At 39.4% G+C, this 23,150-nt stretch overlaps 1 protein-coding gene across 7 annotated transcripts in view; it reads left to right on the top strand.

Moving 5' to 3' along the window:
- LPP (LIM domain containing preferred translocation partner in lipoma) overlaps nt 1-23,150 on the top strand; it is a 686,984-nt gene that overhangs the window by 430,961 nt on the left and 232,873 nt on the right. For all 7 annotated transcript variants that reach the window (XM_023514821.1, XM_023514815.1, XM_023514819.1 and 4 more), the window contains one exon: nt 1,528-2,211. In XM_023514821.1, the coding sequence (XP_023370589.1) occupies nt 1,528-2,211 (684 nt within the window). The remainder of the gene's footprint in view (nt 1-1,527; nt 2,212-23,150) is intronic.

The following is a 23,150-nucleotide window of genomic DNA, read 5'->3' as shown; positions in this document are numbered from 1 at the left end:
TTTTGAAGGCTTGAATAGCCCTCCAGTATTTTTTGTATGATATAGCAAGCATACTTTGTCTTTTCTTTTGTCAATAGACATGTAAGTTTTTATGTCTTGGCTATTGTGAATAGTGCTACAATGATCATAGGTGCTCTAATCTCTCTTTGAGATTTTGATATCAATTTTGGGGGGTCATGGGAGTTGAATACACAATAAATGAGATTACTAGATTCTATGGTGGTTCCATTTTTTTAATTTTTTGATGAGCCTTTACACTGTTTTCCATGGCAGCTGCACCATTTTGCATCCCCACCAACATCCAGACCCAAACTTGTCTTTCATGTTTTCTTGGTAGAGCTATCCTGAGAGCTGTAAGGTGATAGCTCATTGTAGTTTTGATTTGCATTTCCTTATGGTTAGTAAACTTGAACATTTTTCACATACCTGACCTTTGCATGTCTTCTTTGGGTAAATGTCTATTCGAGTTGTTAGGCCGTTTTTTAAACCAAATTCTTCTTTTTCTTTTCTTTTTACTATTGATATTGTAAACATTTTGGTTGTTTACTCCTTCGCAGATGTGTGATTAGCAAATATTTTCTCCCATTCTGCAGATTGTCTTTTTCACTTGGTTGATCATTTCCATTGCTGTGTGGAGCTTTTTAGTTTGATGTAGTCCCACTTGTTTATTTTTCTTTTATTTCTGTGTTCTTTTAGAAGTTTTAGTGTTAGGTCTTGTGTCTTTTACATCTTTACATCCATTTTTATTTGCTCATATAAGATTATAGTCTAATTTCACTGTTTTCTACATGGATATCCAGTTTTTCCAATACCATTTGTTGAAGAGACCATCCCTTTCCATTGCGTTTTCTTACCATCCTTGTCACAAGTCAACTGACTTTGTACACATGGATTTACTTTGGGCTCTGTATTGGTTCTGTTGGTCTGTATGTCTGTCCTTATGCCAGTATCATATTGTTTTGATTACTGTAGCTTTATAATATATTTTGATATCAGGCATTATAATGCCTTCATTCTTTCTCAAGATCAATTTTGCTTTTCATGATCTTTTGTGGTTTCTTATGAATTTTAGAATTGTTTTCTATTTCTGAAAAACATACCAATTAGGAATTTTGATAAGGATTCCAGTGAATCAACATGTATGGACATGTTAACAATATTAAGTCTTCTAATCCATGAGCAGACTTGTCTTTCCATTTGTTGGCATCTTAGTTTGTTTCATCAGTGTTTCATAGTTTTTAGTATACATCTCTTTCTTCCATAGATAACTTCGGTGTTTTATTCTTTCTGATGCTATTGTAAAAGGAATTGTTTTCTGAATTTTATTTTCAATTCATTTGTAGTATGTAGAAACAACTGATTTTTGTTTTAGTTTGTGAACTCTTTGAGGCAAGATTTTTCCTTATTTGTATTTTACAAATTGATGCATAAATAATAATTAGCACTTCTTAGTATTTGGTCACTGTGTATGTATGTTTTATTCATTGGCAGTAATCTTTGTCTTCTTTTTCTCCTGTTGTACTTTAGGGCTCTACTACTTCAACAGCCTCTCCTCCAGTTTCTACTCCAGTCACAGGACACAAGAGAATGGTCATTCCAAACCAGCCGCCTCTAACAGCAACCAAAAAGTCTACATTAAAACCACAGCCTGCACCCCAGGCTGGACCCATACCCGTGGCTCCAATTGGAACCCTCAAACCCCAGCCTCAGCCAGTGCCAGCTTCTTATACCACTGCATCCACCTCTTCGAGGCCTACCTTCAACGTGCAAGTGAAGTCAGCCCAGCCCAGCCCTCACTATATCGCTGCCCCTTCATCTGGACAAATGTATGGCCCGGGGCCCCAGGGCTATAACACTCAGCCAGCTCCTGTGTCTGGGCAGTGTCCTCCTTTTTCAACCAGGGGAGGCCCAGATTATGCATATATTCCACCACCAGGACTTCAGCCAGAGCCTGGGTATGGGTATGCTCCTAACCAAGGACGCCATTATGAAGCCTATTATGCAGCAGGACCTGGCTATGGGGGCAGAAATGATGCTGAGCCTACCTATGGTCAACAAGGTCATCCAAATACCTGGAAGCGGGAACCAGGGTACGCTCCTCCTGGAGCAGGGAACCAGAACCTTGCAGGAATGTATCCTGCCACTGGTCCCAAGAAGACCTATATCATGGATCCTGCTCCAGCCCCTTGTGCCCCACCGCTTCAGCCAAAGGTAAGAAACAAATTAGCATGGAGATATGGGGATAAAGAGGTTGCCTGTGTTAGTCTGCCTTCCCAGATAGCAAAGCCTAAGGCAAAGTGTTTATGCTGCTCTTTTTTCATTGGCTAATAAAATCCCAGGGAAACATGCATGAAACATGAAAGGAGAAAGATCCTATTTGCAAGTATGTTCCTAGTGTGACTTCTGTTTAGTACGAAGTGCTCGGATTTGAAGGATTACTCAGTCTTGAAGGTTCATCTTCCAATAGGCCATATAAGCCATACCATTTCAGGAGAATCAGTTCCAAGGGAGACAGGGAAAATCATTTACCTGCTAACTCTTGCCTCCTATCAGTCAAAGCCTCCCTCCAGACTTTGGAGAAAGAAACTTCCTCCAGACTTTGCGTTTGCTTGGACACTAAACAGGTCCATTACATCTCATACCTATAGGGTATGAGGGTCTGCAGGACAGGGCTGCATAGATAAGAGGTTGCAGGACAAACATGAAGGGATTGTCAGTCAGGCTGTGACCATGTGAAGGTGGTTAGAACTTCAGCAATGTTACCTAGTATCACACAATTCCTGGGCCAAAACAAGTGGCCAAGGATCCAAGGGGCAGGTTTGCTAAGCAGGGCTATGGTAATACAGATACTTGGCTAGTATCCTTTGAGAGAGGCTCCAGTATTATGAGGTTTGTTGGTTCACATTTCTCATCCTCCACGTTTAATTCTATTAAATGAGGTTTAAAAACTCTTGCCAGGCAGCGCCTATGGCTCAAAGGAGTAGGACACCGGCTCCATATGCTAGAGGTGGAGGGTTCAAACCCAATCCCCGGCCAAAAAAAAAAAAAAAAAAAACTTGCCAGTATAGTGGCTCACACCTGTAATCCTAGCACTCTGGGAGGCCTAGGTGGAAGAGATCGCTTGAGCTCAGCAGTTCAAGACCAGCCTGAGCAAAAGCTAAGACAAGTCATTGCTAAAAATAGAAAATATTGGGTAGGCACATTGTGGCCTCAGCTACTCAGTAGACTGAGGCAGGATGATCACTAGAGCCCAGCAGTTTGAGGTTGCTGTGAGCTAGGCTATTGTCATGGCACTCTAGCCTGAGCAATAGAGTGAGACTCTGTGTCACCAAAAAAACAAAATAAAAGTTCTATGAATGACAGAGTTTTTGTTGTTGTTGTTTGACTTAATTGTCAGGATGTGCGCCTGCACCTTTAGGTAAGCCTACTCCATTACTTTCTCTGAATTGGTAAAATGCAACACGAGGCAGACACACTCACTACAAGTTGGAATTTTCATTAGTCCTAGAACTAGCACAATGTCATTTCTTCTCATCATCATGAGAGAACTCAATGAATGGAAAAACCAAGCCAGCTCCAGCCTTTGGGTAGGGACACAACCCTCCTTTCCTTTTTATTAAAGCTATGAGAAATGAAAAATTTGAGATCCTTAGGTTAGCTAGAAGGTGAATGGTAATTTGGGGAGATGAATTCGGTAGAAGGTTGGACTATATTTTTTTAATCTTTTCCACAGTTCTGACAAGACTGTCAATTTTCAGAAAGATCTATTCATACATTCACCGTTGTAACCAAAAATTCCTGATAAGGTACTTATTAACCATTGTCCTCTCATAAAAATTTCTGCTCTATTAATGGTTATGTAAGTGAATCACAGATTCCTTAGAGGAACAGAGCTTGGTAACAAGCAGGACCTATGAAGAACTGAGGGAATCCGTTTTCCTGACCATGCCCATGACGTGAATGAGGGGCCAGCCATGATCATGTTCCAATATAAAGATCCAAGTTAAAATTCTAAACGATTTTAAACATTATGTTTTCTTTCTAAAGTCTCTTTATGAAAAGCAATGCTTTTAAAGTTTTTGTGTGTATTTATGTGTTTGATATTTAAATAAGGTTTGTCCAAAATAGTCAAGCTGGGCAAGCTTTCCCTTTGTTAACATCACAGTATGTTTGCATCATTTCCTGGCCCCCAAGACAACCAGTTCAAAGAAATTGAGATTATTCAAACATACCGCACTTTTATATAGCTACAACACATTTCCCCATGGAAGATTATAATAAAATAAAAGTTTAGATTGGGACAATTGCTGTCAGCATTTACATTCAAAATATGGATACATTCATGTTTTGCCCAAAGCAGCCTGACTGTAAGAATGGCTGAGTGATGTTCCTGAGGACGAGAGGTGATGGCCTCTGAGTTGTTAGCAGAGCCTGTCTCCCCACTTGAGCTACCAGACATGAGAGAAAACATTAGTATGTCTAGTCGGAGAGAGTCCTCTGGTGAGAAGTACTGAGCCAGTCAAGTGTTCTGTTTTCCCATTATGTCACTTGGCATTCTGGACGGTCCCTCTCAGCGCTTGGACCCAATCCATTGGTGGAGGAAAAAGAATCAGCACCCACTGCAACACCTGTACCTAAGATACTGGGTCCAGCCACATCACCAGGGTTTCATCTATTCTCACCAACCTGCTTGGGGAGATAGAATGGACGTTTATTAACCACACACCAGGAGCATGAAACTCGGTTTCTTATCTGAATAATGAAGCTATTCAAGATGACTTATTACATTACGTATTTTGAATATCAGTCGATTTCATGTCATTTTTTAAAAATTTGATATATTTGTTTTTTCAACAGTGTCATGTGTTTTCACATTATATTTGATTGTGCATTTTAAAAAGGAAAATCAAATCATGTACTTTCACTGTGATTATTAAGAAGAGTGGTTAGAGGTTGATATTTAGCCATCTGTGCTTTGGGAAGGGAGGAGGCTGGTGACTCTCCAGATAAATGCCGTGTGTGTTGAGGGGGCACGGGCTGATGAAGGGGTTGGCTCCCTCACCATGGCCTTTGAGCAGAATTCTGCTGTATTCCACTGCACCTGTGCACAGAGGGCCTCACTGTCCCCATGTGGACTGCGTGGCTTAGTGCGGGGACTACAGACTTGAGAAATGAGCTCCAAATTCTCATCCTAGTTTTTTTCTTAACATTCCTCCTTTGGTTTGAAGGAAACTTCTAGAGCTCTGTATGTCACTTTTCCAACCTCAGTAAAGTGGAATGTCATCTTCACTAATTAATTAACGATTGCAAAGGCCTTGGAAATTTCCAAAGGTGGAATAATTGCCAAATGAGGACTATTCAGCTTTTCCACTGGCTTTCATTTACTTCTCTCTCTCTTTTCACTGATGAAAAACTTACTTTCATGCCTTAAAACAATTATACTTCATTGCACTGAGGAGTTTGGAAGAGTTTGGCATGCAAGCCATTAAGAAAAATGTCTGAAAGGATGAAAGAAATAAATCCCTCCTATATTTGAGATGAGCTGCTTTAATTTTTCTATATCCTAGAACAGTGTAAAAGAGGAGAGAAAAAGTGAAGGAGAAAGAGAAAGGAAAGAAATAAAAGAGAAGGAAGAAATGAAGAAAGTCAAACAAAATCAAACCTGCGAAGTTAAAGGGATTGTGATTCTCTCTGTGTTCCTTTCATGTGCTAAGCAGTGAATCTGTCCACTGCTGTGGGCCATAATATGTCTCCAGTATCATGTGGGCTGGGGTTCTTGAGAAATTTTGTTATAGTAAGTCTTTATAAGGAAGAACCCTTCTCTTCTCACTGGTAATCCTCTTCACTGATGGATTGATGCGGTAGGATCTTTACTCTTTGCTGATTTATAAAAGCTGATACTGATGCAGGTTGCCGTGCTGTGCACTGAACTCTTGTCCTGTACCCTGTCTTTACATCCCTGTGAGATGGGATATGTATCTTCTCCGATATTCAGATAAGATGCCTCAGCTTGACAGAACCTGAGCAGGGCCTGGAGGCGAGACACGACTCCCAGGTATAAATTAGTGGCAAGGAAGCTTTAGCCTTATAATACCTCGTCCCTGTCAGCCGCAGTTCTATCAAAGGGACAAACAATGGCCTCACAATGTGTGATAGCACCGGTGCTATTCATCCCAGAAAAGCTGGGGAGTCCCATCCCACCTAGTGTGAAAGGTAGATAAAATTCTCCAGCCATCTATTATAAAATTGTCTTCAAAAATCCTTCAGGAAGATGAGAACTTAAAACATCCGCTAACCATCTCTCAGTAAACCTAACAGCAAGTTTTCTTCTCCAGAATTAGATCATTGTTCTTCACTTGAGTGTTGAGTTTGGGGGATGGGGACGCGTGACGGGTCAGAGAAGAGAGTTGAAGGGGGTGTCAGAGGGACTCCCAGACCTGTAATTTCTGTTAAGATTAAGAAAATATTTGAGAATGTTGATACAGTGGCATTTTGAACATTCTAGCATTACCACAACAGTTGAATTTAATTTTAGGAAGGAGAAGGAGATATATAGTAGGAGCACTGCAAGGCATTGCTGGCATTTTGGAGAGAATTATCTTTATGGTAATTGCTGTGCTAAATGTCTCTCACTTCTAGGATCAGAGAAACAAAAAAGAAGAGCTAGTTAGGGTGGGCAGTAGGACGGATGCCTCGGGTCAGTTGCTAATACCTGAATGTGTGTGAAAGTGGGAATGGACAAGATTGCAGACGAGGCCAGTAATCCCTTTTGAACAAAGATTTTTCAGTTTTCAAAGCACTTTGTGGATGGAGGTCACAAAATCCATGAGGATTAAGCCCCAAGTAGAGATGTTTATCTCTCTTTTACTGATGAAGGTTCAAAAGTTCAGTGATGAGAATTATTCATTCATATATCAAATTCACAGGAGAGCCACATCTCCAATTCAGGTCTTCTGAAGATGATCTCTATACTTTACCTGGAGCAAACCACCAAATCTTGGCATGCTGTGGCATCTAGAGGTGGAACTCCCCATAAGGACCATTGCACATGGCTCTGACATGACCACGATGCACAGGGATAGTAAGGGGCCTGAGGCAGGCATCCTGCAGTGTGGATGATATCAGCTTTTGGAGGGAAAGTACCTGTTACGTCCCTGCTTGACCCCCAGGCTTGCTTCCTTGCAGCCAAATTCCTCTTCCCTATCACCTGGCAGTTTGTCTGTTGGGTCTTTATACCTTCACAAACTCTCAAATCTATTATCCTCAATTCTCACCAGAATCATTGAAATGGCCTTTTCCATCATCCATCTCCACACTCACATATCCTACACACAGTACTGGATTAATCTCATATTGTGTAGCTCTGGCCTTATCATTGCCTTTTTCAAAAAGCTAACAAATCCTAGATGGTTAGGGAATGCATTGAAACCTCAGACTGGCTTTCCAATTTTATATCCCCCTTTGAGCTTCTGGCTCCAGCTTCTAAATTATATTTTTAGCTAATTTCCATCTCTGGTTTTGTTCATCAAGCTCCTTCCTAGAATGCCTTCCCAGCCTTCCTCCAAATAAGTAAAATATGTGCACATCCAAAATAATTAAAAATGTATTTTGTTAAAGCAGCCCAGAAAGGCCCAGTTAAAGCGTCCGTTTCTGTCATGAAACTTTCTCCTCTTCCTAAAATCCACTTATATATTATTTAATCCTCTTTGTGGACATTTCACACTCTTGCTACAGTAGAATCATTTTTTGCACCTGTGTTCCACCAATCTAACTTCTAGAGGATTGAGACGGTGTCCCCTGGAGCAGGGTACATGGGACTTAATACATTCTTGCCTAATGAATATGCTTGAAGAAGCTTTCCTTGTCTCCCAAAATTAAAAAAGTAAGTTCTGTTTTCAGCCTTAACAGATTGTTCAGCAAAACACTGAAACCAAAACCTATTCAACCAAATCAGCTTAGCTACCCCAGTACCAATCATCATCACATTAATGACTCATAGTTCAAAGCCGCTGGATAATTTTCAGTCTCACTATTGTTCTAATATTTTAAATGTTTTAGTACTTTATGAAGAGCACGTGTCTTTAATTTTGGTGAAGGTCATTTTAGCACGTCCATCTTTGATAGTTTATGCTTTTGGGGTTTTTAAAAGATATTTCTGCCACCTGTGGTCTCATAACTTTTGTTCTTTTCTTTTCTTTTATTATTATTTTTTAAATTTCAGAGACAAAGTCTGTTGCCTGGGCTAGAGTGCAGTGACACCATTATACTCACGGCAGCCTCTCAAGCTACTTGGCCTTAAGTGATCCTCTCACCTCATTCTCCCGTGTAGGCATGAGCCTCCATGCCCAGGCCCCACTTTATGCTTTTTTCAAAGAGATTTTACATTCTAAATTTAGGTTTATGATTCACTTCGAGTTAATTTTTGTATGTGGTGTGAGATGTGTCAAAGTTCGTTTTATTTTCTCCATTGAAATATTCCAGCTTTTTCTGTATAATTTGTTGAAGATGTTTTCTCCCATTGAATCACCTAGATGCATTTGCAAAAAAAGGCAGTTGACCACATATATTTGAGTCTATCTAGACTCTGTTCCATTAATGTATAAATCTCTGGTTGGGCCAACGCCTTAGTGTCTTCATCATTAACTTTTATGGTAGGTTTAGAAATCGGGCAGTGTTGAGTTTTCCATCTTTGTTCTCTTTCAAAATTGTTTTGACTCTTCCAAGGCCTTTCTATTTCTATATAAATTTTAACATGGAATTATAGGTTGTTAACTTCCACAAAATAGCCTGCTGTAATTTTGGTGGAATCTATAGATGATTTTGAAAAGAGCTGATACCTTAACACCTATTGAGTTTTCCAACACATGAATGTAATTCCCTTATTTGTGTATTTCACATTCTCTTGACAACGTTATCATAGCTTTGAACATATTTTGGTAAATTTATCCATGAGCATTTCATATTTTTGAATGCTATTGTAGATATTATTTTTAAATTTCAATTTGCAATCATTTTTTATCAGTATATACAAATGCAATTGGTTTTTGTACAATGACCTTCTATCCTGTGACCTTATTAAAATTAAGAATTCTCCTAACTTCTTTATAAGACCCCTGAGGCTCTTCTGCTTGGAGCATTTCATCAGCAGACAGATTGTTGATTCAGTTCTTTATTTCCTTCAACTTCCTCAGTTTAAAAGATTTTCTTCCTGATTAATGAAGAAACAGTATGCTTCAAATTTGAAGGATGTAAATTGGGGGAAAAAGAGGCTTTACTCTTCACTCTCCTAGACTAATCCATTAAAACTTTTCAATATAAAAACAAACTTCAGAATCATTAAATCATAATTCCTTACATTTACAGAGATGAAAACTGGCAATTAATGATAGTTATAGTCACCTAGTAAGTGGCACAGTACTTGAGCAGTAAATGGACTCTTTTTTATATGCCACAGTTTTTCTCCTAAGAACTCTTAAGAACAGTCAAGGCAGGTGAGGTCAGAAGTAAATGACCTTTAAAAGGTGTCATAATAACTACTGCCAAAATGCTCTGAGCCCCTGTCGGTAGGACTCTTTATCATATCCGTAAGGCTGCGAATGGCTCCCAGTCTAGTGTACCTGCTCCATCGGCTCACGGCTTCTCCAGACTAGCTCCTGGGCTGTGCCCACCCAGTCCGTAACCTCTCCCTCCTGACATACAAGTTATTGGAATGATGTACCAGTACACCAAGAAATGCCTATGAATATTATCTATTCATTTTACTTATCTAATTTTTTTCATAGATTTAGTTGTTTAATGATGTCCCAGGTCTCTGATCTTTTTATAAAGTTCAATAAATCATTTTAACAGATGGCTGATTCTGGCCATATGTAATGCTTTGTGTTTAGAGTGAGCGACTGCAATGTACTGGTGTTTCTTTGTTTTGCTTTATTTAATTTCCATAACAACACAACAACCTGACTTCTGGATTCCTTAGGGGAATCTCGTTTCCTTCTTGACCAGCTGCAAACCCTCAGAGGGTTGCATGTCAGAAGAAAGACCATAGTTATTCTCTTCACCAGCGAATAAAAACAGTTGACCGTTATTGATGTCTTGATAGCATTAGTGGTGAATATTAAAACTTGGAAATATTTTACACAGAGAATATTAGAAAGTGTCTTATAGTGAAAGTGAAATATTTTTAATTAGTGTAGCACCCTACGTGCCATTGTTCCAGAAACAATGGCTTACTTGTTATTTGATTTTCTGGAATACAGAAAACCCAACTTTTAGAAATACTCTGAGCAAGTAATACAGTGATTGCTCTATTTCATCCTCGGAATTCAGGGAATGTTTTTCAACAAATACAACTTGATTTCTTTCAGAAGGTTGCTTACTTAGTGTTACATTTTTAAAATATGTGATGGTAACATTTCACATTTTTACAATCCCCTATAAAATTTACCCAACACTTTTATATGGGGAAATATCTGTAACATGTTTGGAGGCAGCTTTTCTCATACCCACCATTACCACATGCTGGAGAGAGGATGAGAATTTCAGTCTTCGGGCTACTGTCCAACGTGCTTTACCCTCTTGGACACTTGCCTCCTTTCAAACCTACCTGTGTTTATATGTGTTACCTCATGGTGCCGTTGTCCAAACATGACATGGGCCCAGAAGTTTAGCAAATAAACTCTATTTTGGGGACACAACATATATTTCACATTATTTTAAACCCAAGATTCAATATACATTGCTACCGTATATGTATACTGTATGTTGTTATCAAGAGGAAAATTATTGAAATTATGTATACCTTAAACCTATATGCAGGTTAATAGGCCCTCTTGTGTATTTATATCTAGATATTATTGAAGAAAAGGAAAGATACAGTATTGTTGTGCTACTTTTATTCCTTGTTAGCTATTATTTTTTATGATTAGTACATGCAATCTTGAATGTTAAGATAGATGGTAGCTATGGTTTTCACCAGAGGAAACTCCATTTTTAATCCTGCTACCTATCCCACCAAAAAGACACAATATTAAAGTAGGTTACCTGGGAGACAACTGATGCTGGTGGGCTCTTCAGGAGTAGAAAAATAAGAACTGGAAAGGGGTTGAGAAGGGCCGTCTGGGGACTGTGAAGCAGGACCCAGCATGTCACAGCCCTGGCCCAAATGTCACTTGCCATCTAGTTTTGTAAATAATGTTTGGGTCAAATACAGCTATTCTTACTTGTTTACCTATCATCCGTGCCTGCTTTCACACTACAACAGCAGAGCTGAAAAGGGTTAATAGAGACTGTGCAGCCGGCACAGTTCAAAACGGGACTTGCACCTTGAACCTTGAGCTGGACATTTTTGCAATAGTCAGTAGAAATTTTCAGGGAAGGAAGAATTAAGTATCAAAATCAAAATTATGTTTTGTTTTCTGTATGCGCAGCATAGTCCCTTGCCTATCTCAGGTACTTGTGAAGAAATGAATGAATCAATCCATCAATAAATCGGTGAAATGACATTTACTAAATAGACCAGGGTCCATGTTACAGTGTCTGTGAACAAGAGTTGTTTATGTGGGTTTTTAATAGCTAAGTCTTTATAGATGCTCTATTTTTTATTCCACCTATGTTCTTGGTCTTTTTTCCCCGTCAGATCCTGATTTATATTATGAATGGATTAATCTTCAGTTGGATGCCATCTGTTTTAACCACTGAGACTAATTTTCCAGCCAACATCATGGTAGTTGTTCTCTCCTTAGCTGTGGTCAGTTGGAGATGCTTTTGTCTCTGTCCAGTAGAGCATGATGCTATGTGTAATCTTCTGAAGCTGGTTCATCACTGATGGAAAAACCACCCCTGAATCTTAGCCCCACCCTTGCTTGCTCCTCCCACACACCCCTGTTCTCCTAGTCATGGTGATTCTGCTCTTCCAGGAGGTAGGACTACAACTCGACATCATCCTAGACTCTTCTCTTTCTCTCATGCAGTAAGTGATGCAAGAGATTTAAGCAGGGTCCTGATCTGTGGACCACAGTAACGAGGTTGTCTTTCATTCTACGTTAAATGGAAATCCCACTGGAGTGTGTTTAGCAAAGGAGTGACAGCCCCTGATTTTGTCTTAAGACGATACCAGCAGCTAAGAAGGATTGGAGTGGATATTGGGAGATTGGGTATACTCCAGTGTTTCTGTGGTTTCCCTTAAAACTATTGAACAAACGGTCTTATGAACTTTCCTAATGTTTAAACAGAAGAGCTTTTATATGAAGAACTGTAGGCCAGGCATGGTGGCTCACACCTATAATTTTACCACTCTGAGAGGCCGAGGTGGGTGGATTGCTTGAGAAAGAGCAAAATCCTATCTCTGCTAAAAATAGGGAAAAATAAATTTAAAAACCAACCTAGCCAGGCGTAGCGCCTCACCTGTAGTCTCAGCTAATTGGAAAGCTGAAGAAAGAGGAGTGCTCAAGCCCAACAGTTGGAGGTTGCTGTGACACTGTGGCACTCTACCCAGGGCGAGAGGGTGAGACTCTGTCTCAAAAGAAAATAAAATGTAAAAGTATGTGTGACTTAAATGCTGTGGCGTTTACATGTCTTAAGTCTTATAGCTGCACACTTCCTCACACTCTCAGCATTTAGCACTGGGGTAGTGGAGAGGTATGGTTGTTGAATGAGAAGGGAAATTACAAAATATACAGTACTTAACTCCCTCACCAGGGCTGTGAAATGTTTTCCCGAGACCAACAGTAATGGAATTAAGAATAGTTCAAGAGTTGCATATGTTGTAAGAATTTTTAAGTTTTAATTGCTTTCCCAAAGAAGATAGGGTGTAATACCAATTGCACTTGAGCAGTTAAAAATCAAATGCTCTAAAGTGAGAAACTAGGGGCACTGGCATATGCCTGTAGTTCCAGCTACTTAGGACCCTGAGGCAATATAATATAGGATTTCTTGAACCCAGAAGTTCAAGGCCATACAGGGCTATGATCTTGCCTTCACGTAGTCTCTGCATTCCAGCCTGGCAACATAGTGAGACTTTATCTCTTAAAAAAGTAAATAAATAATTAAGTAAAAACAAAGCCAGAAATGGTGTGGGCCCAGGGGAGAGATGAAGGTTTTACCTGCTCTATTCTGTGTCAGGAGCAGTAGGTTAACTGGGCATTCTTCCAAGCATCCAGGGATCCTGCTGGGCTTCCCATCTAGTCCCGGCCCTGATGGCGATACAGCCGCTAAAAGGCGGATGATGGCATCTGTTCTTCAAGACTTCTGTTCACACCCAGGTATCACTTCCCTTCACCTGTGCTCTTCCCTGCAGTTTGATTTCATTTCGGTCTTTTCTCTCCTCTCTCTTTCCCAGTTATCCTTTTGCCTCAAAATGGCTTGTACAATAGTTTGCCTTCTCTTTGTGTAAATAGCCCAAAATATTGTATTTATCAACAGGGAGCTTTATTTTCTGGAACTAACATTGGACAGCTCAAGGGCTTTCTGTCTGGCTCATGAGCTCTTACAAAGCAGTCCCGTCTAGGCAAGACATATATAGTTTAACATTGATGTTTATGCTTCTTAGCACAGCTAAACACAGATGAGTTCAGTAGTAATTTTTAGGAAAAATATTGAATAGATATTAGTGCTTTTAGTTCTACTTAACAACATTACCATATTGCTGCAAGGGGCTTTTAGTTTTAGTTTTAATTTTAATAAATGCCTAACATGTACCGTCTAGATGCCACTTTTCTGGATATCAACAGAAATATAATGATGGAAAAAAAACCTTAGCTCATCTTCAAAGAGCGTAAATCTAATGGAAGAGATCAGCTGTGCATCCCCGGTGACGCTAGCACTTGAGTTCCTTTTCAGTAGAATGAAGTATTATTTTTTTTTTTTTTGAGAGATAGCATCCCACTTTTTAAAGGAATAGAGCATTTCTCCTAATCGTCAGATATGTATGGACAGATAACTTACATAAAACAAAAATCACAAAAGTGCTAAAAGAGTGGCCTTCTCGAATGTGAATGCTAGAAAGCACCCCAGATCAGTTATTTCTCTAAGTGACACCTTCATTTGCCTAGGCTCATTTAGTCCTCTCAAAAAAGCTGTAAAGATCATATTCATGTCATGATTTTTTTATTGAGTGGGACATGAGAAAGAGAGGAATAAAGTTTCTTGCTCCAGACCACATGCCCAACCTCGTACCTGTCAGACTACATGGCCTCTTTGTAAAACGCATGAAAAACAAATTCTCTCTGATGTGCAGCAACCCAGCTGTAAGCCTGAAGTCAGGTCCTCTTGATCTTGAACAGGCTCTGTATGTTAAGTACTGATGAGCTCCCGTCCTGACATGAGACTATTGCAAATTGTCTGCCAGGAAAGCTTCTTTCTTGTTTTTCTAACAGAAGACTTCAGATCATCTCTTCATTTTTCATCTTCCTGTCTGCTCTGGCTGGCTGGGCCCTTCTGAATGAACTGGCAGGGTGAGGGGGTTATTGGTGGGCTATGGAATAGAATTAAGCAGAATGTCAGAGAGGAGAATCTAACTAATACATCTGAACCTCAGAGAGGAAAGTACTGCTGAGCTCTGAGAGGCACAAAGCAAGGTGAAGACCCCCTGGGCCCAGGATACTTCATGAGCACCATATATCCCAGTGAGAAGCAAATGCCTGTCATGAAACCAGCAACGACTGGTTCATCACCAGCACTGTCATTTCACCTACACATGGGGACTGCTTGCCAAATGCCAGGAGTAACAAAGTTTTGTACCTTTGCATTAAAAAAAAAAAAAAAAAAATTGAAACAGGATCTTACTCTGTTGCCTGGACTAGAGTGTAGCAGTGTCATCATAGGTCACTGCAAGCTCAAACTTCCAGGAGCAAGGGATCCTCCTGCCTCATCCTCCAGAACAGCTGGGACTACAGGCATGTGCCACCACGTGCTAATTTTTCTTTCTTTCTCCCTTCCCTTCCCTTTCCCTTTCCTTTTCTTTCTTCTCTCTCTCTCTTTTCTTTACTCCTTCTTTTTCATTCTTTCTCTTTCTTTTTTAAAAATGGGATCTTCCTATGTAGCACAGGCTGGTTCAAATTCCTGACCGCTAGTGATCCTCCCAAAAATGCTGAGATTATAGACTTGAGCCACCATGCCTGGCCTGCATGGAAAATTTATATCATCATTGAAGAGCTGATCGGGAAAGGGTAAAGAGGAAAGAAATGTCAATATAAACTATAAAATTCATCCCATTTATATATGAAGTTTAGAGTGAGTGTAACAAAATGAATGTTCCATTTACTAATCACATTTGCCATTGATTCAAAACAAACCTGGCTTGAGAGAGGATTAAATAAATATCTAAAAACTGTCATTCCTGAAGCCTTTGGATAGAACATTGAGTTGCATTCCTACAGGAGAAATGCCAAATGAGTGAGCGCAGGCCAAGTTTGTTTAGAAAGCCTTATTTGGGAGAGCCATGGAAGTATGAAGCTGATCACGTGAAAAGCTCGGAACTGTTCAGCCTTCTGTGGCAGTTCAGTGAGTTCTAGTACCAGACTATTAATAGAGCGCCAAAGACAAGTTTGCTGCTTGCTTCCGTCCATTCTTTCTGCCTCTTCCTTTTTCTCTCTCTCTCCTGCCTCCTCCTCCCTTTCTTTTTTAACCACCTGACTTCTGTTTACAAAGGACCCCTTCCTTCAACATTATGTTAACAAGACAGCCAATTGTGTCCATATCTTATTCTTAGTGTTAGCATTTTCTATTTTAAAAAAACAGAAGTCTCGTCTTCTATTTGGAATGTGAACTCATTATTATTTGAAAGACATAAAGAAATTCTAAAAATTAAAACATAACTTTCTCAGTAATCTTCTAGAACGTAATAATTATCCAAAAATGTTCACACAATGGTGGGGAATTCACAGATTATTTTTTTAGACTTTCGGAGATTAAATAAATGACTTACCTCTACATTTCAAAGCTATCATCTTGCCCATTTAGAAGAAATGTAAAACTCCTAGAATGACTCTCCAAGGCCTCGCAGTATAGGTAGGACTTTACGTTGTTAAATCTCTAATTTGGGGAGATTGACATCAGTTCTGTGTCTAAATTGATCCGCACTTTATCACTGTCTTTAAAAAAAAAAAAACCAGTAAACATTTTAATGCAACACATTTTCATACCCATTTGTCTCATCTGATCCTCAAAAAGAACCCATTGAGATTATCAGAATATGAATAATTATCCCTTTTTACAGATGATGACACATTGAAGAGAAGGCAGGTCACTCCCCCAATTTTATATATACCACATAGATCATAGAATTGTTGTCCCTTATCTATGACATCAACAACATGAGACATGTGGAACTTGAAATTACAATTTCCAACACCTTTTCTTACAGAATGCCCTTTGCAGTTGCTTAACATTGAAGCTGAAAGATAGGAGATTTATTAAACAGAAAACTGAGTAACGGCTGGGCTGACACTTAGGTATTCTTTAGTATTTCATCGGTGATAAATCTATAGACGGTGACTTCCTAGATCATAAGGTTGCACGTATTTCAGAAGCCATGTAAATATTTTGATTCAGTGATTCAATTCTGTTAACCATTTGGTAGTTACTGAAGTATACATGGCTGTGGGAAGCATCTGTAAAGATTTAAGTCAGTAAATAAGGATTTCTGACAAAATGCCATCGGCCTTATTGAGTAGCACTCAGCATACTCAGCTGAAATTACACAAGTTAATGATACTATTCACCATATAATATACTAAATGGTAAATAGTATCATTAATTTGTATGTGTGTATACATTAAGATATGGTCAGATTTTGTGGGACCTGAAGCCTTGAACACTTGTTAAGAACCTCCTTTAAAAATACAAAATTACAAACCAAAAATTATTATATTAGTTTCATAGGGCTACTGTCATAAAGTACAGTCAGCCCTCTATATTTGAGGGTTCCACACTGTTGAATTCAACAAAACACTGATGGGAAAAAACTTAAAAATAACAATACAATAATAAAAAATAGTATAAAATGTAGTATAGCAACTCTTTATGCAGCATTTATATTGTATTAGATTTTATAAGTTACATAGAGATGATTGCTTACAATACCTATGAGAAGATGTGTGTAGGTTATATGTAAATACCACACCATTGTATATCAGGGACTTGAGCGTACATGGATTTTTGTGTCCAAAGGGAGGTCCGAGAAACAATCCCCCTCAGATTTTGAGAGACAACTGTACCACAGATTGCTACAGCATCGGTGACTTAATGGAATTTTTTTTTTCTCGCCATTTTAGAAGCAAAAAGTCTGAGATGAAGGTCCTGGCAGGGTTGTTTTTTCTCCTTGGCGTGTAGCTAGCTGCCTCTCGGGGTGTCCTCATGTGCTCTCTCCTCTTCTGGCCTGTGTCCTGGCCTCTTATAAGCACAGCACCAATCTTATTGCATCAAAGTCCACCCTAGTGATCTCATTTTAATTTAATGGTCTCTTTAGAGGTCCTTTCTCCAAGTACAGCCATACATTCTGAGTTACTTGGGGTTAGGACTTTACCATATTGATGTGGAGGGAGATACAACTCAACCCATAAGACTTATAGATGAAAATGCATATGTACTTCAAATGGAAGAGCAAATCTGATTAATAAAAGCTATGAAAATATCTCAAAAATTAACAAAATCTATTAAAAAATTGTATTAATTAAATGCCTGGCTACTTCTTTTTACATTTTGTGGCTACAGTTCACTGATGGCCTCGCCATACAACCTAATTTTTTTGTAATATTTTCTACAGTGAGAATAGAAAGATAATTTTAGTCTTCCAGAATAGGTGATAGAAATTTATTATTATTGTTATTATTACTATGACTACTAAAAGGTTAGAAAACTGCCTTTGATCTATTCAACTTTTTATTGGTAATGTGATATAAAATTTGAGGTGAGTATCACATTTGTGCAAACTGCTATCAAGTGGTGTTTATTTGTGAGCTGTTAAAAGACTTGTACTGTTATTGCAGACTCATAAGATGATAGATTTTACTTTGTGCAATTTGCATCAAAACAGAACATCAAGCCAGCTGGACATTTTTAGTTGCTTCCAGTATATTAATCAGCACATTACTGGTAAGAGGAGGTATCTCCCTTCACATCACTGAGAACCAACTGTTTCTTCCTGTGTTCTTTTACCCTTCAGACTATTGGTAGAATTTTCATCAGAATTAATTTCTGTTTCCATACACTTTACCACTGCTTCTTTCCTCCACCTGCCAAATTTCCAGGCTAGGTATTGTGAAACACATTCATGTCACATGACTCCTGGCCTTACACATCTGAGTCAGAGCCGGGAGAGGAGGGGCCTGGGGCCCTCACACGTATTCCAGGAACTCATTCATCCACGACGGTGGCTGGAGATGACTGAAGCTCACATCACAGTGACTGCAGACCACGCAGATGTATCCCACCATGCTCCTCTAACTGTGGTCTCTACTCAACTTTCCCTCACTGAATACCAACACTGCATGACTGTTTGAACACAGCCGCACAGGAACATATGACAGAGGACAGTGAGAATGGAAAGGCAGCAGTGAACTTGCTTCTTGGGCCTCTTCCAGGACTTTGGATGAGGCCAATGCAGATGAGGTCCCTTGAAGCTTCATTTCCTTCTTGTCAGTGTGTTTAATAGTATTTCTGCTACTCTGAGCACTTGCTTAGAAATAGTTTTTCATTCCTTCCTTCTCCCTCTGTTCTTCCATCTATCTCTTCCTCAAACATTTAGTGCCTGCCATTTTACAAACCCCACATGGAGGGATAAAATACGTAGGATGATTATCTACAGCGTAAGGTAGAAAGTGATGGGTAAACAGGTTGTGGGGGTTCACCCCTGTAATCTTAACTCTCTGGAGGATCACTGGAGTCCAGGAGTTCAGGGTTGCAGTGAGCTATGACAGTGTTGCTGTACTCCAGCCCAGATGGCAGAGTAAGAACCTGTCTTAAACGAATGGAAGTGATGGGTAGCCAAAGGAATTTAAAGATAAAATCTACTGGATATCCAGATGATTTAGGGGTCACATTCAGCTGAGTGTCCAGGGATACCTTTATAAGGAGGTGGCATTTGATCTGACTTAAATGGTGGCCAGGATTGGGGTTGGGGAGATGAGGAGAGGGAAAGCCAGTCTAGAGTGTGGGTGCTGCATAGGGTGGTAATTTTACCAGATAGATTCTGCATCTGTAGCATATAGGTGTTTTGGTTACTTGGCCAAGGCAATAACAAAACCATTGAACTAAAGGAAAGCCTGGTTTGGTGACCACCTCAGTTCTTCGACTTTCCTTCAGTGTTTACGCCTTTCTCTTTTAGGGCTCAGGGCTCAGACCATCTAATCACATTTACCTTCTGACACCCCATGCATAGTTTTACATGACGATGTGTAAAGGAACTAAGCCTTATCTAATTCACCAGAAATGAGCTTAAGTCAACTCTCTCACCAACGGACAAATGGAATTAATTCCTCAGTGCCGTTTAGTAGTCTGTTAAAGCTCTACTTTGACTTTTTTCCTTTCTTTGCTAGTTCTCAGCTTTCCCCCAAATTTGTTTTCAGATTTTTTGTCCATCCCCCATTTGCTCTTATGTGTTATTTGTTTATTCTGGTGACTCTTCTCTTCCCCAGAAGACAATCTAGGCATGGTCTTCTTTCTGATTTTCTGTGACCCAGAGGGAGAAGAGTCTAACAGCTGTCTTACTCACATGCATCTCCGGCAAGAGGGTGGCCCGGCACTACCCAGTGTGGCCTGGTGACAAAGCCAGTAGGGACGTTTGAATGTTCAGTCTTGGCATGATTCTCCTATGTCTTATAAATCTCTTGGCTATTTTAATCTTTATGAACAAGGTATGTTGTTTTCAACATATGGGATTTTGAACCATTTGAAGATAGAGAACTACATAGCAGAATATGGCAGATATGCTGGTAGTACACACAGGCATCGCGCAATCTAAACAGAGCCCAGACAGACCAGTTCCTACAACATGCTTAGCACTCTTCTACCACAACCATGTAAATGCTATGTATTCATTTTGTCATGGCTTTCATCCCTGTTTTTGTTATAATTTGAGGACCAAGGCCAATGGCGACTGGCTTCTGACATTACTGGTATACGTAAGTTATAATGGTGGCAGATAGTATCCCTGTGAGGTGTGTAAATATAACTTTATGAGAATGGCTATCTGCATACTGTGTCCTGTGAAATAATAAGAAATACTATACAAAGACTGGCTCTCTTCATCTTAAACACATTTAGAGCTCATATCATTTTGCTCCCCAGGGTGCTTTTTCTAGGTAACTTATTCTAACAGCATGAGTGTAATAAAATAAAGTCAGATGGGATGAGGGGGAGCATGCTAACAAGAGCATCCATCACTCTTTTGAAAAATGCAGGTAAATGTAATCACAATATTTACAAGTAAAATGGCAGGGACGCAATTGGAAAGTGCTTCTGTGTATCATTCCTGAGTTATTCCTCGAACTCGCAGGTCCATCTTTGAGTGACTTCAATATGTTATGTAATGTAACATAGTGCTCTTTCTTTCTGCTCTTTTGCTTTTGGTCCTGGGAATTAATTTGAAAGCTTTTAACTTCCCAATCTCATTTTGTTTTCCTTTGTTCCAGACGTGGCTTACTCTCTCTGCCATAGAACTATCAGATAAACTTCATCGTTGGATTAGACCAGAACTGTGTTCCTGATTGCAGTCAATCTAATAGTTCAGCACAAAATATATTTTTAAGGGTATCTATGCAAAAGACTGAGGGAGAAAATGTTCCATAAAAGTGTAGTTACATAAACCTTAATGAAAAGAAAGCACCAGGAAGCACTTAGTGTCACAGACTCTGGGATCAAAGCTTTCTTCATTTTAATTTCTTCTCTCAGCTATTCAAGTGATCACCCTGACATTTTCTTAGCCAAGTTAAATTTTAGCATTGGAGGGGAGTTTAATTTTCCCATTTTTCCACAGACATCTGGTGAGCATTGACTAGGTACCATGCCCTGTCCCTAGGTGTTACGCATACAGAGATAGAGGAGACACAGTCCCTGCTCTCAGAAATTTCAGTGGGAGAATTAATAGGTGAGGAGATTATGTCCTAAAGACATTTGCTCAGGGTCATATAAGTGCCTTTGATCCTGCAATCCCATTACTAGGCATCTACCCAGAAGAAAAAAAAAAATCATTTTACTATAAGGACATTTGCACTAGATTGTTTATCACAGCCCAATTTATAATCACCAAGATGTGAAAACAACCTAAATGCCCATCTCCTCGGAAAGCGATTACAAACTGTGGTATATGTATACCGTAGAATACTTACTATTCAGCCATAAAAAATATGGGGACTTTACATCTTTTGTATTTTAACCTGAATGAAGTTGAAACACATTCTTCTTTAAAGCATCACAAGAATGGAGAAGAAAATATCCAATGTGCTTAATACTAATTTGAAGCCAGTAGATGATCTAATACACACCCACACAAGAGGCAAACTCAATTCAATTCAAGATGAGGGGAGCTGGAAGGAGGGGTGGGGGAGAGGGGAGGTGGGAGGGGGATTGGTGTGCTCCCACTTAATGGACACAATGTGAGGATATATGGCACACCTGCTGGGGGCCGGGCGGGACACAACTACAACAGAGACTGTACCTAACAAATGTAAACAATGCAGTCTAATTCTTTGTACCCTTACATTAACCTGAATAAACTATAAGAAAAAACACAATAGGGACTAGAAAGAGATCTCCTAGCCCACCCTCTAGTTCTGATTCTCTTCAGCCACTCTATTTCCCTAACCTGGGTCATAGCAGAAGATTTATAACTAGGCTGAGCTGTTTCTTGGTAGAGGATGCAAACTCAGGGACTCCATGTTTAAATTTTATGTTTAAACTACGTATTTTGTGTTCAGTATTAATTTCATAAACATTTGGAAGTAGGAAGGTGAGATTCCTGACATTGCTAAGCTTTCAGCAACCTCCGATCCCACATCTGGATTGTTAGAAAGGTTTTACTTTATGATAATGCTTCCTGGAAACAGATTAGAAAACTTGTGGTTGCATCTAGACAAACACTGAGAGTTTGGATGTGTTTCAAAAGCCCTTTCATTTGAATTGTGAAGCATAAATCTCACACGACAGCTTGTTCTCCAGAGGTTACCAGTACGTTTAGTTCTAGTCTCCCCACAAGTATTATGAGAACAGCCTGTCAGATTATTTTGGCACACTCAGACTGGGCGTTCTGAAGCACGTGAGAACTGGACATGTGCGTATGAGGGAAATACAGACAGCACTCAGTGAGTTTCGTAGAAGCTCTGCTTGGCATGTGTGAGATTGCTGCGATAATTCGATATCCCAGATATCATTCCTGATACATCAAAATCTCAAAGTTTTGACTTTTGGAATTCTATTCAGTGAGACATTGGAGGATGTTCTGGGGTATGGGAGAATAATATGTTCTTCAGTTGAAATAACATCAATTCCTTAACTTAGCATCTCCCAAATGGCACAATGAGAACTTGGCAAGTGTTTGTCAGAGTGAATTCTAATTCCTAATTTGAGTTTAGTGTTGGAGGACCTTCCATGACTAGCCAGGTAAAAATGCAGGGCTGTGGGATGAAGGAAAGAGAACTAGGCCAGATCAAGAGTCCTAAATATTTGGAGAAGCTACTCATAAGTAATGAACTTGGGGTGTGTGTGTGTGTTTGGATTCATTGTGCCTCTACAATCACCTGCTCCACCCCAGTGTCTGAATCTTTGAAGTGAAAGTTGAATGGAACAGATTAAGAACTAGACCCCTAAAGACATCCCATGAAAGTCACCTTGGAGGATGAAAAGCTGGCCCATGCAATATGGCATTGCCTTTATAGCACAAATTGCTTATACGGTTTACACTTTCTGGTAGAAGGATCCTCACTGCTTCATGATTTATTTTTATTGGATAATTCCACTTTTTTGTGGAATGAGTCAATAGGCAGGAGAAAAAGCTATGATCTCAAGTTAAAGATGAGTCTGAATATCTATACCATGACAGAGATTATTGATACCATAGATTGTTTTTTCTAATTACAACTTCCCACACTGAAATCCCTGTCCTTTTATATTATTCCAGAGAAAATGAAGGCTAATGCCATAGATGTTCTCTTTTAGAA

This window comes from Otolemur garnettii, unplaced genomic scaffold (assembly GCF_000181295.1).
Source record: "Otolemur garnettii isolate 467f Iridium unplaced genomic scaffold, OtoGar3 scaffold00060, whole genome shotgun sequence".
Classification (NCBI taxonomy): Eukaryota; Metazoa; Chordata; class Mammalia; order Primates; family Galagidae; genus Otolemur; species Otolemur garnettii.
Note: the sequence above shows the minus strand (reverse complement) of the source record. Positions and strands in the feature narration are given on the sequence as shown.